Source organism: Harmonia axyridis, chromosome 7, assembly GCF_914767665.1.
Source record: "Harmonia axyridis chromosome 7, icHarAxyr1.1, whole genome shotgun sequence".
Classification (NCBI taxonomy): Eukaryota; Metazoa; Arthropoda; class Insecta; order Coleoptera; family Coccinellidae; genus Harmonia; species Harmonia axyridis.
The window spans coordinates 8,121,457-8,135,888 of NC_059507.1; the positions used below are offsets into that span (position 1 = coordinate 8,121,457).

The following is a 14,432-nucleotide window of genomic DNA, read 5'->3' on the forward strand; positions in this document are numbered from 1 at the left end:
AAAATTTCATTTTGTTGATCCACAAATAATTATTAAGGTCCTCTTAAAAACGCACTTAAAATACACTCAGGCAACAAATATTTCACTTAAATATTTTGAAAAGAATTAAATAAGTACCAAAACTTATAATTAATTCATTCATAACAGCTTACTAACTGGATCTTTACAATAATTTGAATTTTCCTGGGAATTACGGTAGAATTGTTTGAATTTTTTCGTCGAAATCTGTAACAGATATGACAAAACTACAAAAAACCAAAATGTGTAGTACAGGACCAAATATTCTTTTAACGTTCTTATAAACTATCAGTGGTCCACGTAAAAAAATTCTACAAACAACAAAGAAGCGGGCACTCATCCAGAAAAAATATTACCCTGTAGATTTGCATTCAAAATAAGCTTATCACATGATGAAAACTCTAAATCAGAATATCAATGACAAATTTAGGTTAAATATCTTGTGAAGGGAATTAAGGTGCTCTAAGAAAAAAACAACTCTCGAAAACAAAGTATTTGCGGGCCCATGTTTATAGGATTTTCTTAAAATGATGCGAGGAATCTGTCATTTGCGTTTGTTCTTTCAATTAGGGGACATTCTGTATTTCAGACTCCACCTTGTTGAGGAAGCCAAGAACAATTTCTTGGCGCCGTACTCGACCCCTATTGAAAAAATTGTTAAGAGCGGCAATTTGATATCGTGCTAAATACCAATAATTTTATTTGATTTTCTCAATGCGCATGCGTCTATTCAAGAAATTCGATCAATGCGCATAGTGTCACCGCAGCATTTAGAGTTCAAACATCCGCATAGACCAAAACAAACAGATAGGGTCCTCTGAAAAAAAAAAAAACTGCAGAACTCAGCAGTGCACCTCAGAAATTTCTGGAAGGTGCAGAAGGTGGTCAGAACGCTTTGCAAGGTGTACCCGAGTCCCGGCGCGGCCCGCAACGTTTGGGCCTTGCCGCAGACTTCTTGTAACATGGTAGCCGACACCGACCATCCTGCTGCTTCGGAGGCCCACGACAGGGACGGACTTGAGGCCGATATCACCGAGCAGACCCATAGGACTATTTTCGATATTGTTAAATCTGGGTGAGTTTTATCCTGCTTTTTGTTGGAATTTTCGGCAATAAGCTTTTGGTAGCGCAAAGAATGAAAATACACTGAAAACTTGCGATTGGTGGCTGTAAATTGTTGGTTGTATAAAAGTAATAAATATAAGAAATTCATTCTATAATTCGGAGATTGAACTGAAGGTCGAGATAAATACTAAAAGTTGATAAAAATAAATTATTTTAAATAGTCAGTTCTCTTTCAGATTTATTTATTTATATCTCTATTTCAGTATCGTAATGAGTTCATTACAGTTCTAAAAACAGTGCTGTGATCAATTCATTACAGCATCGTTTTCAGTTATATTTTTCGTTTTGTGGTTGTCTTTACTGACTCCTATCAAATTTCAACAAACGTCAATAATTGTAAATATAATAAAATATGGATATAGTGAATTGATTTGTAACATTATATTCGCAATTTCTCTTAATTCTGGTGGTGTTAAATTGATTTCGACAGACATAATTCACGAATTTAATGCGTAATTGTAAATTATTTCAAAATTCGAAACATACGATTCATATTCAAATTCCGTAATCTGTCAATTTTTGTAACAACCACACCAATTGCCAAATACAATACAAAAGTCACTAGGATATAATCTGAATTTTTCATTGAATTTCTTCAATATTCCACATAACTTGAATGAAATAGAGAAAATATCGTCTAATACTCGTTGCAGAAGGCAATTCCAACACTCTTGCGTTCGAAAATTCGCTCCTTCGTCGCTCGTTTTCGAATTTCGCATTCGTGTTGGAATAGGAGCGCATTCTGCAACTTGTGTTAGAATGAATATACTATTAATACATTAAATTCTACAAATCTTCAATACATGGATGTTTTGTAAAAATTAGCACAAAGCAAAAATAAAAAAACCCCAATGATGAATGTGTCATTTTATAATTTTCAAGTGATCTATTAAACAATTTCAAAGTTTTCTCTTCTTCACTTCTTCTGGTAAGTTGTTGTATTCCATTGCAGCCTGGTAGATCGGTGAATTTTTGGCTCTATTAGTTCTTATATTATCTAGATAGTAATTATGCATTTGTCTTGTCTGGTAATTATGTACATCTGATCTTTTTTTCGAGTTCTGTGTTGAATGCTCCATCTTGTATATTAATTTAGATACACTACTCAACGACATTTATGATTCAAAGTATTGTCCATCGCTGGCCACTACTTTCTTCCATCTTTCGGGCAGCATGCGAATACCGCGTAGAAAAACTGGTCATCTTTTGAAGCGATCCACAAATCAATCCAATTTTTTACTTCTTTATTAGACCGGAAGTGCTGGTCAGCTAGGGCGTGTGACATTGATTGAAACAAGTGATAGTCTGGGGGAGCAGCGTCTGGAGAATACGGCGGGTGGGGTAGGACCATTTCAACGTTTCCAAGTATGTCTTGATCATTTTCGCAACATGGAGTCGAGCATTGTCATGCTGTAAAATCAATTTATCATGTTTCTCGTTATATTGCGGCCGTTTGTCTTTCAATGTTCGGCTCAAACGCATTAATTGCGTTCGATAAAGATCGCCTGTGATTGTTTCAGTCGGTTTTAACAACTCATAATACCCTACGCCGAGCTGGTCCCCCCAAATACTGAGCATGACCTTGGAACCGTGAATATTCGGTTTTGCCGTCGATATGGAAGCATGGCCGGGATATTCCCCAGGATTTTCTGCGCTTGGGATTATCGTAATGAACCCATTTTTCCTCTTCAGTCACAATGCGATGCAGAAATCCCTTCCGTCTTTGCCTTACAAGCAGCAAACATACGCCGTTAAACATCTGCCGGCTTCAACTCGTACGGGATCCAATTTTCTTGTTTCTGAATCATTCTCATGACTTTCAGGCGTTTTGAAATGACTTGTTGCGTATTTTCCAATGATCCTGCCAATTCTTGTTGTGTTTGACACGAGTTTTGATCAAGTAATGCCGCCAATTCTGCATCTTCGAAAACCTTCTCACTTCCACCGCCATGCTGGTCTTCGACGTCAAAATCTCCGTTCTTGAAGCGTTGAAACCACTTTCGGCATGTTCTTCCACTAATAGCGGCCTCACCATAGGTATTTGAGAGCATTCGATGAGCCTCAGCCGCAGATTTCTTCATATTAAAGCAGAAAATTGAAACTTCCAGCAAATGACGAGAATTTGGTTCGAAAGCTGACATATTTAATCGAGAACAACTTTATCATGTAGACACAAATCGACTAATATTTCGTTGACGTTATGTTTACATACACCTTAGCTTATTGTATGACATCTACGACCTTATTATTCCGACTACCACTTACCGCTATAGCAAAACGACGGAAGCAAAGTTGTACACCTAACAATATTCGATATGATTGTAGGGAAATTTCCGAAATTGAGGAACTAATTGAAAAATCTGGAACTCAAGTACTACGATTCAGAGACGAATGGGGCTACACACCAGCCCATTGGGCTGCACTAGACGGAAATGTCGAAATAATGAGGCTAATCGTGGACAGAGGAGCTCCTTTCGATCTTCCATGTCTCGGTATTCAAGGGCCTCGACCGATCCATTGGGCTTGCCGAAAAGGACACACAGCTGTTGTCCAGGTCTTGCTGCAGGCTGGAGTTGCTGTGAATGCAGCAGATTTCAAAGGTAAGCTAGCTATTAGGAGGGACGCTTTATTTATGAGCAATGGATATTTGATTCTTTTTAAAATTACTCCCGGGCTAGGCACACAGATGGCACTATTGTGCCATAACCATATAATAACATTGACTGGCCCTCACGTGGCTTCTACTCGCATCGCTTGGCAGACTACCAATGAGGGAGAGGTGTTGTGAAAGATGGAGTTATAGCAAATTTACTATGGGAATAAAGCGTTTTTAATTTTTTTGATGAGAAATAGTGAGTTATTCAGAGGAGAATAGTATTGGAATCTACTACTTCGGTGCCTAGTAAAACAAATAACTATTACCATTAAAGAGGAAATAAGAAGTGCTTTCTCCTCTTGTTTCTAGGTCTGACGCCTCTGATGACAGCCTGTATGTTCGGCAGAACAGCCACGGCTGCTTATTTATTAGGAATGGGAGCTTTGAACCACCTAGTAGACATAAATGGTGACACAGCTATGCATTGGGCAGCTTACAAAGGCCACGCTGATCTCATTCGACTTCTGATGTATTCTGGGGCTGCTCTACAAAACTCCGATCATTTTGGATCAACGCCTCTTCATTTAGCTTGTCTCTCAGGAAATGTAACTTGCGTAAAACTTATAGCTGAGAAGGTGACTGCTTAAATTCAATCAATGTGAACTTCTGCTGCAATGTATCGTGTATTTTCAGAGCAATATCGACTTGGAACCTTTAGACAAAAACGACAAAACACCACTGATGTTGGCTCAAAGTCATCGACATTTCGACATTGTACAAGTGTTGCAATCTGAAATAAAGAAGAGGAAGACGTGGTTCCCACCGATAAGTGAAGTGTGGGGTTTGCTTTTCGGAAAGGGTGGTCATTCTAAAGCACCTCTTTGTTTCTTTTTATGCTCCGTGCTTCTTTGGGGGTATCCTATGTATGTCATAAGGGTAAGTTGATAGAATTAAATTCTATTCACATCACACAATAAGTCCAAGGTATGGCGCTAGTACCACACCACTCTTGTTCTCGTTTGTCCCAAGCTTCAAAAGACGAGTGCCAGACATTGTTTCAGAGAACACAACCTTAAAAACTTAGTATTCTAACTTTAAACGTGGTAGAAAAGTCAGCGACGATTTGGTCGCCAAATTTGTTTCAGAACACATATTGAGTCTGTGATCACGTGACCATGAAGGAGAGGATGAAGAAGTATGAATTTCAACCAATGATAATAATAATAATAATAACCGTCCTTTGATCTCATAAGACATGCAATTATGTGGGAGATAAGTCACAAAAAAAGAAAAAAGTTAACATAAATAATTATCAAATGTATCGTTTAAAAATTCACCAACAGTACAATAACAATTTCTTAACAATAAAGCTTTCATACTGGTCTTGAATGCTCTAAGATTCAGAGACGTATTATGGGAAGGTAAATGATTGAACAATTTTATGCCCTGATATGTGGCCGACATTTCAAATTTTGTTGTTCTGTGTTTTGGCACAAACAGCACTCCCCCACTTAATTCTTGTATGGTAATTATGAAAGCTTGATAATTTTGTGATGCTATTCTCTTTTTCCTTTATATATGTATAATAAGGTTTTAAGAATGAAAATACAAGACAGCGTGAGAATACCATTTTGTGAAAAAACTGGTCTACAAGACGTCCTTGGTGTTATATCATATATCATACGCAAAATTCGCTTTTGAATAATAAAGACCCTACTAACCTTTGAAGAATTTCCCCAAAGTAGGATGTTGTAAGATATATGGCTATATACTAAGCTGTAATAAATATTGATCAACGATGACATGGGAAACAAGTGTCTTACTCTACTTATAGCGAAAAATGAACTTTTCAATTTACCGCAGACCAAATCAATGTGACTGAACCATCTTAAACCTTCATCCAGAAAAATTCCAAGAAATTTTACACAATCTTTAGATGTGGTTACAGTATCTAGATGGTGAAGAACGAGTTTCTTACTATATTTACCCATTGAAAAATGAATATACATTCAGTCTTTATTATTATTATTTGTACGGCACCATTTTACAAAACAATCAAGTAGAAACTCGTACAATATTTGGAGCTCTTCGAATGAAGAAGCCCTAACAGCAAACGATGTGTCGTCAGCAAACAAAATAATTAAACACATCTTCGAGAATGATGGTAACTCGTTTTGGGAACAAAAACTGAAAAATTCATCTCTCAAACTTGCAGGAAGGTCATTGATAAAAATAAGGAACAACAGAGGTCCAAGGACGGATCCCTGTGGTACTCCTAATTTCAGAGTGTACTCAGATGATAGAGTATCCCCGACTTTGATAGAATAAAATTGATTGATGCAAACATAATGCTTCCCACTTTTATGTTGAAATCTCTTTATCTATGACTATAAATGAAAATGATCTGACTTTTGTTCTCTTTCAGTGCATACCGATCACATGGAACATCCTTAGAGCTTCACACTATTGTTTTATATACTGGAATATAGTCATGTGGGTTTGTTGGATTGTAGCAAATCGGAAGAACCCTGGATACCTTCCAATGAACACCGAATCTTACCACAGGGCTATCAAGCAAATACCTTACCAAGACAAATGGAAGAAGAGAAACACAATGATAAATCGTCTCTGTCATACCTGCAAATGCCTTCGTCCACTTAGAGCGAAACATTGTCGAATATGCAATAGATGTGTGTCTTACTTCGATCATCACTGCCCTTTTATATATAATTGCGTAGGATTGAGAAACAGAACCTGGTTCTTCCTGTTTGTCATGAGTGTAGCAATAAATTGTTCGTTCACAATCTACTTTGCTACATACTGTATAGCTATCGAAGGTTTCAGCGTGATGTATATACTAGGATTGGTTGAGGCCTTCGTTTTCTCTGGATTAGGATGGATACTTACCTGCACTTCGGTAAGAACAAATTGATACTTCAATTTAAATATGACTTTATATGATTTCGAACTCTCAACTGCTGTAGTCCCAATTCATTCGACTATTACAGAATCCTCATAGTAATAAACTTAGATAGAGGGAGCATATATGTCATTTTCAGTAAGCAAATTTTGTCCCCAACATGAACTATCAAATTTGACATTAAGTGCGCAGAAATGAAAACATATCAGTGATACGATTTTTTCTCAATTCGCGTGTTTTTCCACAAAGAACGCACATCTTATGTCCCATAGTGAATCGACGTTTCGTATTTTCTCAAAATATGTTTAAATAAATATCTAAATATATCAGAAATTCAGAAAACAAACTTCAAGCGCGCCAAACGACGTGGAACAACCGATGACACTAGGAGAGTAAAAGTTGCCAAACCTTGGATTTCCGCAGGTAAATACAGAAAATAATAAATATTCTGCTCATTATAAATTCGACAATTAGAAAATATATCGGATTCCAAACATTCGAATTAGCATATTTAATCGGGAATCACTCAAATAAATATATTTCATTCAATATAATATCAATCAATCAATAATTTATATATATATATATATATATATATATATATAGTTTATTATATATACATTCATAATGATAGTAAAATTGTGGCTTTGAAAATATATCACAATCCGATAACGTAATCTAACCATGTTGGGGACATGTAAAAATTGCGTATACTTCTTCTATCTATGGTTATTACTCTTTGGTATAATCTTATAATTCATTAAATCAACGGGCGATGGTGGTGTAATGGTCAGCATAGTTGCCTTCCAAGCAGTTGATCCGGGTTCGATTCCCGGCCATCGCATCTTTTTTTTTTTTCAACAAAGCGCTATATAATTTCGTCACAATGTATGTATTTTTTTAATTTTGAGCAGTGAATTGATAAATTCGCGAACGGAAAACCTAAAAACTTGAAATATTCAGATAAGATTAGGATTTTGAATCCCACGGTTGAGTTCTTTGATTGTCCTAAACCTACTGTGGGTTCTGTAAATATGGTAGATTTGAAACTTGATCTTCTTTTTTCTTGTAGCTTTTTGCGCTTCGAATTCCTTGCCAAACGAGCTGTTTTAAAAATTATACCTTTAAAAAACCTTTCTTGAATTATCTGTGCAGTGATGTTCCTAAAAGATTTCACACTGGATTCTTTATTATATTTTCCTCTACATATTTAAAGAGAAATACCAAGGGCGTAGCCACTGGTTGGTTTAGCGGGTTCGAAACCTCAACTCCCCCACCCGAAATGTGCTGTTTTATTGCATGTTCAGATGTTTTGCTTAATAAATCATCACCAATATTTTTCCTATTATCCTCTTGTCTTGGATATACATTGGATATGCATTTTCTGTAACATTGTTTGACAATCATTTTTCATCTTTTTTAGGTCCTCCATGCATGTATGAACCTAACCACAAACGAAATGTTCAATTACAAGCGGTACCCATACTTGAGGGATAGAAGAGGTAGATACTTCAATCCGTTTTCAAGAGGACCCATTTTCAATCTCATCGAGTTCTTTTTCTGCACTCCTGAAGAATATGAAGACGACTATCATTATGAATACATCTGATATACGAGCAAACAAATTCTGGCAAGAAAAGGATAAAGATCTTTTCCAAATGAGGATATTTTTATACTGGTAAATTCAGCATTCATCATGTTCAGTAGATCGGTTGGAGTTTTCCATGCCAAGAATGTATGTGAAATATTTTTATAAACTGCCATTAGCAGAAAATAGTTCCTGCAGGATGTATAGTTTATCCAGGATATTTTTTTTTACCCTGTGTCGTGTTAAATTAGTTCCTCTAGGTAAATCTGTATACGTGAGCTTTTTAGCTTATCCCAGCTATATTTTTATTGAACATATCTCTCCCGAAGATAGCGTTTCAGAATTGAATACTTAATCATATCAGAAGAAAAATACAAACAAATTTTTTTTCAAAACAATTATTTTTCTGACTCAGCTCCCAAAAATATTTTAGCTTAGTAGAGAATATCGAATAACACCCTGTACAATATAAAATAAACAAGATCAGTACTTGAATCTTGTTAAATTCGAAAAATAAAACCCTCACCTACTTGAATACACTCCTAATCGTTTTCTGTAATTTATGAAACTTGAGTTTCATTTCATGTTTCAAGCATTATTAAAAATCTAAATTTGAATTAAGTGATCCCCTAAGCTGGAGAAATGATTGCTGAACTTACTCACAATGCCTGTTTCTGAAGCTCAAAAATATGTACATTTCAATTAATAACAAATTGGGATGTATAGTCTCAAAAAGTGTCTTATTACATTTTATAAAGTACGGCGATTTGTTGCATATGCCTGTTGTTTAAAATCATTGTATCGATAGATTTAATTATCTGTTTTTGTAATTGATATTCCAATCGTACCTATTTTTTACGGATAGAAGCGATAGAGCGAAAAATTTATGCTTTCAAATAAATTTTTTCTTGTTAAATAACGTTCTTTCATTGTAATCCTGGAATGAAAATATTACATATCTATTTCAGGCTGATATATGACATATGAAAAATGAAGGAATAATCAAAAATAACCGTTCTACGGCAAAGTCATCATGCTCCGATATGGAGATGGAAGGTGTATAAGGCAGGGAACACTGTGTTCTGAAAGTGGTGCCAATTTTGGCACCGCTCACTGATTTTTCTATACACCCCACAGTTTTGATGGAATTTGAACCCGAAATTTGGGAAAAAAACAGTAAAAATTGAATTTCCCTCCAAAAATCGTTATATCTCACGAATTATTCGTCATAGACCCCTCAAATAAAAACGTTTTTCGAATATCAAGTTACGATCTGAAACATACTGAGGTTTCAAGGGCGAAGCTTGCGCCCAGAAGAAGTTGCAGCCTCGGGAATATTATCAATTTTTTTTCTCGAAAATTTCAGATTTTTACCTGTAATTTCAGAAATTATGTACTGATCGCCCAACTGCAAGCATTTTCATGATCTACGTAGTCGAATCAATCAATTAAATGATACAATAGTCCCATGAAGGAACTTTAATTTTTTTTTCAATTTTCTAAGGGTATGGAAAATTTTACGAAAATTTTTGGACAAAAAATTTTACAAGTGAGATTGAAATTCGGCTAATCAGGAATCGTCAATTTCGGCATCGCTCACCGATTCTCCGTAGAACCCCCGGTTTTGAGGAAATTTGAACTCGAAATTTGGGAAAAAATTGAATTTGCCTACAAAAATCGTTATATATCCTGAAATATTCGTCACAGACCCCTCAAATAAAAACGTTTTTCAAACATCCAGTTCCGATCTAAAACATACTGAAGTTTCAAGGGCGTAGCTTACGTCTAGGAGAAGTTGCAGCCTCGAGAATATTATAAATTTTTTTCTTTTAAATTTCAGATTTTTACCTATAATTTCTGAATTAATATACTGATCGCCCAACTGCAAGCATTTTCGTGATTCACGTAATCAAATCAATCAATAAAAAGGTACAATTTTTCGATGAAGGAACTCGCCTGAAAGGCGATTGCCAGAAACACACGAATGAGAAATGGACTTTCTCCACATGTTGCGCACTGTACTTTTACTAAAAAAAGTGCCGTGTGGAATAACATTTCTCACAGTATGAGCAAAATATAGTTTGGAAATTGAGTAACCTATGAAGAATACGCTACTTTCCCTACCAATTATGCGATTGATCTATTTCTCCCTCGTAGAAAGTCATATACGTTACGGTATTACAGCTTGGGGTGGTGCGCTTAAAACACATCTCAACCAATTGGAGGTAATACAAAGACGGTTTCTGAAGTTGATCCTACATAAAAATTCTAGATATAATTCCAATAGCCTCTATAGAGAGTTAAAAGTCATGGATATCAGGCAATTGTTTTACCTTTGTGTGAATATGAGGTACCACTTCCAGAAAAATAAAGCTGAGATTCCTAACCATGAGCACAACACACGGAATCGAAATAAACACATAATCCCGCTTGTTACAAAATCCAAAACGCAAAGAGCATATTCCTATATCTCAATAAAGATGTACAATTCGCTGCCTGAGGAGATAAAAAATTGCAAGACCACACAGAATTTTAAAGGAGAATTAAAGAGATACATATATGAAAATGAAAGAGAATGGTTCTCCCAACTCACTGAAATCTAATGTATATGTTCGTTATATTTCGTTGTATTTTATAATATGTATTTTGATATGTTGTACTATATTGCATTTTATTGCAGTTTATTATTGTGAGTTCATTGTGATACTGTTTTTTTTTTTTTTTTTTCTTTTCTTTTTCTTATATCTTTACGTTATGAATGTTTATGCTTTTTACACTTCACATTTTTATGATTCTAACATCTTACATATTAATATTTTTGCATATATACTTTAAAACTTTACATTTATATTTATTTTTAATTTTAATACCTCATCACTGTTTTTTTTTTTTTTTTTTTTTTTTTTTTTTCATATTTTTATACTTAAACAGTGAATCTATCTGTCTTTTGTAATGGGAAACAAGTGCTTTGCACTTATCTCTAAACCACTTTATTCATATCCGAAATGTAGCCATTTCTTCTTTGTAACCATATTATTGTTTATTTATTCTGAATAAAGTTATATTATTATTATTATTAATTGTAGGAAAGTCTTTTTCTCACTAGTGTGTTCTACTTCCACACTCGTGAGAAAAAATGGATTTTCTCCTTTTCTCACTCGTGAGAAAAGTTGAACTTTCCCCACTTATTGCACAATATACTACTCGATCGGTATAAGGATGAACTTTCGAATAAAATTTCAAAAGTATTCTGTAAAACAAGTAAGCGACCATAACCATCGTTCGTTGAACTTAGAGAACACTTCCAAAACCCTGTGCCGGCTTGTAATGAGAAACAAGGCCAGTTAGACGACCCGCACTGCCGAGATAAGGATATATAGTTTGGTGCTTTTATTTTACTGACCTGTACAACATTTAAAACTTTAGGATATACGAAATAGGCCCGGGTGGACCGGTCAACCAACTCACAAAAAATCCAATTGTGTCTGGTCATGGCCGATGCAGAGCTTCTTCTTGGATTCCTTCCACCTGATGTGCATGGCAGCTGTGAGTTGTTTGTGTATGTCTTCGGAGGATTTTGTTTTGGATAGGGCAGCGGCGTTGGGTAGGGTGGGAAGAAAATGACTTCCGGCTTACTATGAATATTTTCAGAGAGGAAAAGTTGAAATTACTGATTGCTGCATTGAAGTTTATAAATAAATTAACAGCTTTATTTTTCTGAACCCAATTACAGAAAAATTAACAAAAATAAAGTTTTAATCAACAATCGAAAAATGAATGAACATAACATTCTGATGCGATCGAGATAACAGGCCAATTGAAAGGAACCCGGTCTACCATAGTAAAACACATTTTTTTGGCAGAATTCGATTTTATTATTCAACATACATAGTTGCCTTCGAAGGCGATACAGCGGTTATAGCAATCTTCCAACTTTTCGATACCATTTTTGTAGTACGATTTGTCTTTCGCTTCAAAATAAGCCTCAATTCCGGAGATCACTTCTTCATTGGCGCTAAATTTCTTTCCAGCGAGCATTCTTGGAGGTCTGAGAACAGGAAAAAGTCGCTGGGGGCCAGATCTGGCGATTACGGTGGATGCAGAAGCAATTCGAAGCCCAATTTATGCAATTTTGTCATTGATTTTTGACGTGGCGCATTGTCTTGATGAAAAAGCACTTTTTTTTTCTTCAAATGGCGCCGTTTTTCAACAATTTCATCCTATAAATTATCCAATAACGCTATATAATAATCGCTGTTGATGGTCTGGCCCTTTTGGAGGTAATCAATGAATATTATACCTTGCGCATCCCAGAATACTGATGCCATAACGTTGCCCGCTGACTGTTGTGTTTTTCCTCGCTTTGGATTCGGTTCATCGTGTGGAGTCCACTCAGCTGACTATCGATTGGACTCCGAAGTGAAATGATGGAGCCATGTTTCATCCATTGTCACATATTGACGCAAAAATTCAGGTTTATTACAGTTCAACACCTTCAAACACTGCTTAGAATCGTTAACACGTTGTTGCTTTTGATCGATTGTGAGCTCGTGCGGCACCCTTTTTGCACACAGATTCCTCATGTACAAATATTCGTGAATGATATGATGAAAACGTTCAGATGATATCTTCACAATGTCTGCTATCTCGATCAACTTCACTTTACGGTCATACAAAATTATTTTGTGAACTTTTTTGATTTTTTCGTCGGTGACAGCCTCTTTTGGGAGTCCACTGCGTTCGCCGTCATCGATGCTCATTTCACGACATTTAAACTTAGCATACCAATCAATGATGTTTGATTTTCCTGGTGCCGACCCCGGAACCTCTTCATCGAGCCAAGATTTTGCTTCAACTGTATTTTTTTCTTTCAAATAGCAATATTTTATCAGCACACGAAATTCTTTTTTGTTTTTCATCTTTTTTCAAATAACAAAAGTAGCTACACTAACAACGCAATATCTCACTAACTAAATGTCGGACTGCTGTCAAATTTTGACACGTATCGTTTGAAGGTTGGTACTAACTAAAAATCATATGGATAATTGGAAAACTTATGGTTATTTTATATCTACACCTATAATATCAATTTTGTCAGATCGATCAAGGTGAAATCCTACATGAAGCGTAAAACTTTTATTTCACATCTAAATGCAATAACATTTAAAATTACCAGGAAAACAAATTTTTTAACTGTCATGTTTACGAAAACCCTAATATGATTTTCTCATTTAACCGAAAAATTTCATATTTCTAGATCTGACTTCCTGACGAAATGATAGGGTGATCTGTTCAGAGAACGAGCGCCCAAAATGTCGAGTTATACCTGGAAAATTTATATATTCCCGCTTTTTATGCACACTTGAATCTTTCTATACACTTCCTGGTAAGCCCATTGAAAATAAACACCATAGAGAAAAAAAGGAAATATCCATCAATGGACCAAAATAATTTCTTCAAAGAAATTCTATTCATTTCAGATCATTGTAACGTGGACAATGAGTTTAACATAATATATGCACAATAGTTATTTAGACATAAGGAAGGATGATTTTGAATGAATGAAAACTACACTGCCATCTAATTCTGAATAAAAATTCATAACCCTCTGTGTAGTTTACACATTTTGGGTTCAGGGTAATGAAGATCAAAAACAATACCATCAAAGATTCCACAGATCCATTCCTTTTCTTTATATTCCATAAAATATTTGCATTAATTATTTAAACGGCATACGTCTTATCAAGCTGTTTAAACTTCACAACTGAGCTGATATGGGACAAACTTAAAATGATTTCTTATGAGTTATTCAGTTTTTCGTGTATTTTGAAGGTATTGAATTAATATTTGTTCCTATTCTCTAATAATATATTGTAAGATAAATCATTTGCTTCAAAGAAGAATATAATTATTTCATTATAAAAAAATATGAGGGAAAGCATTATAGATCTAAACTGGGAAACTTTTGAAAGCTCGTTCATGTATGCACAAACTGCAAACTTTGAGGTCACAGACGGTATATCCAAGGGTGCAATTGGCGCCTCAATGAACGGGCTCTCGAAACATATAAACTTCACGTCAATTCGACAATTACTGACAATTATTGACCAAATGATGGAGCAATCTATTCAGGGAACGAAAGCTCAAAAACTTGATTATGATAGGAAGTATTGATGAGTTGAAAT

The 14,432-nt window shown here is 35.3% G+C and overlaps 1 protein-coding gene across 1 annotated transcript; it reads left to right on the top strand.

The window, feature by feature from the left end:
• Nucleotides 1–186: 186 nt before the first annotated feature.
• Nucleotides 187–9,157, top strand: LOC123684914 (probable protein S-acyltransferase 23). The gene is made up of 6 exons (XM_045624425.1): nt 187–1,093; nt 3,469–3,743; nt 4,109–4,374; nt 4,433–4,675; nt 6,165–6,656; nt 8,083–9,157. The coding sequence occupies exons 1-6, from the start codon at nt 981–983 to the stop codon at nt 8,266–8,268; spliced, it is 1,575 nt and encodes a 524-aa protein (XP_045480381.1). The 5' UTR covers nt 187–980; the 3' UTR covers nt 8,269–9,157.
• Nucleotides 9,158–14,432: the final 5,275 nt, after the last annotated feature.

Coding starts and splice junctions, on each gene's coding strand:
- LOC123684914 (XM_045624425.1), top strand. CDS start 981: ATGGTAGCCGACACCGACCATCCTGCTGCTTCGGAGGCCCACGACAGG. Junction 1,094..3,468: donor TTCGATATTGTTAAATCTGG/GTGAGTTTTATC, acceptor ATATGATTGTAG/GGAAATTTCCGAAATTGAGG. Junction 4,676..6,164: donor ATCCTATGTATGTCATAAGG/GTAAGTTGATAG, acceptor GTTCTCTTTCAG/TGCATACCGATCACATGGAA.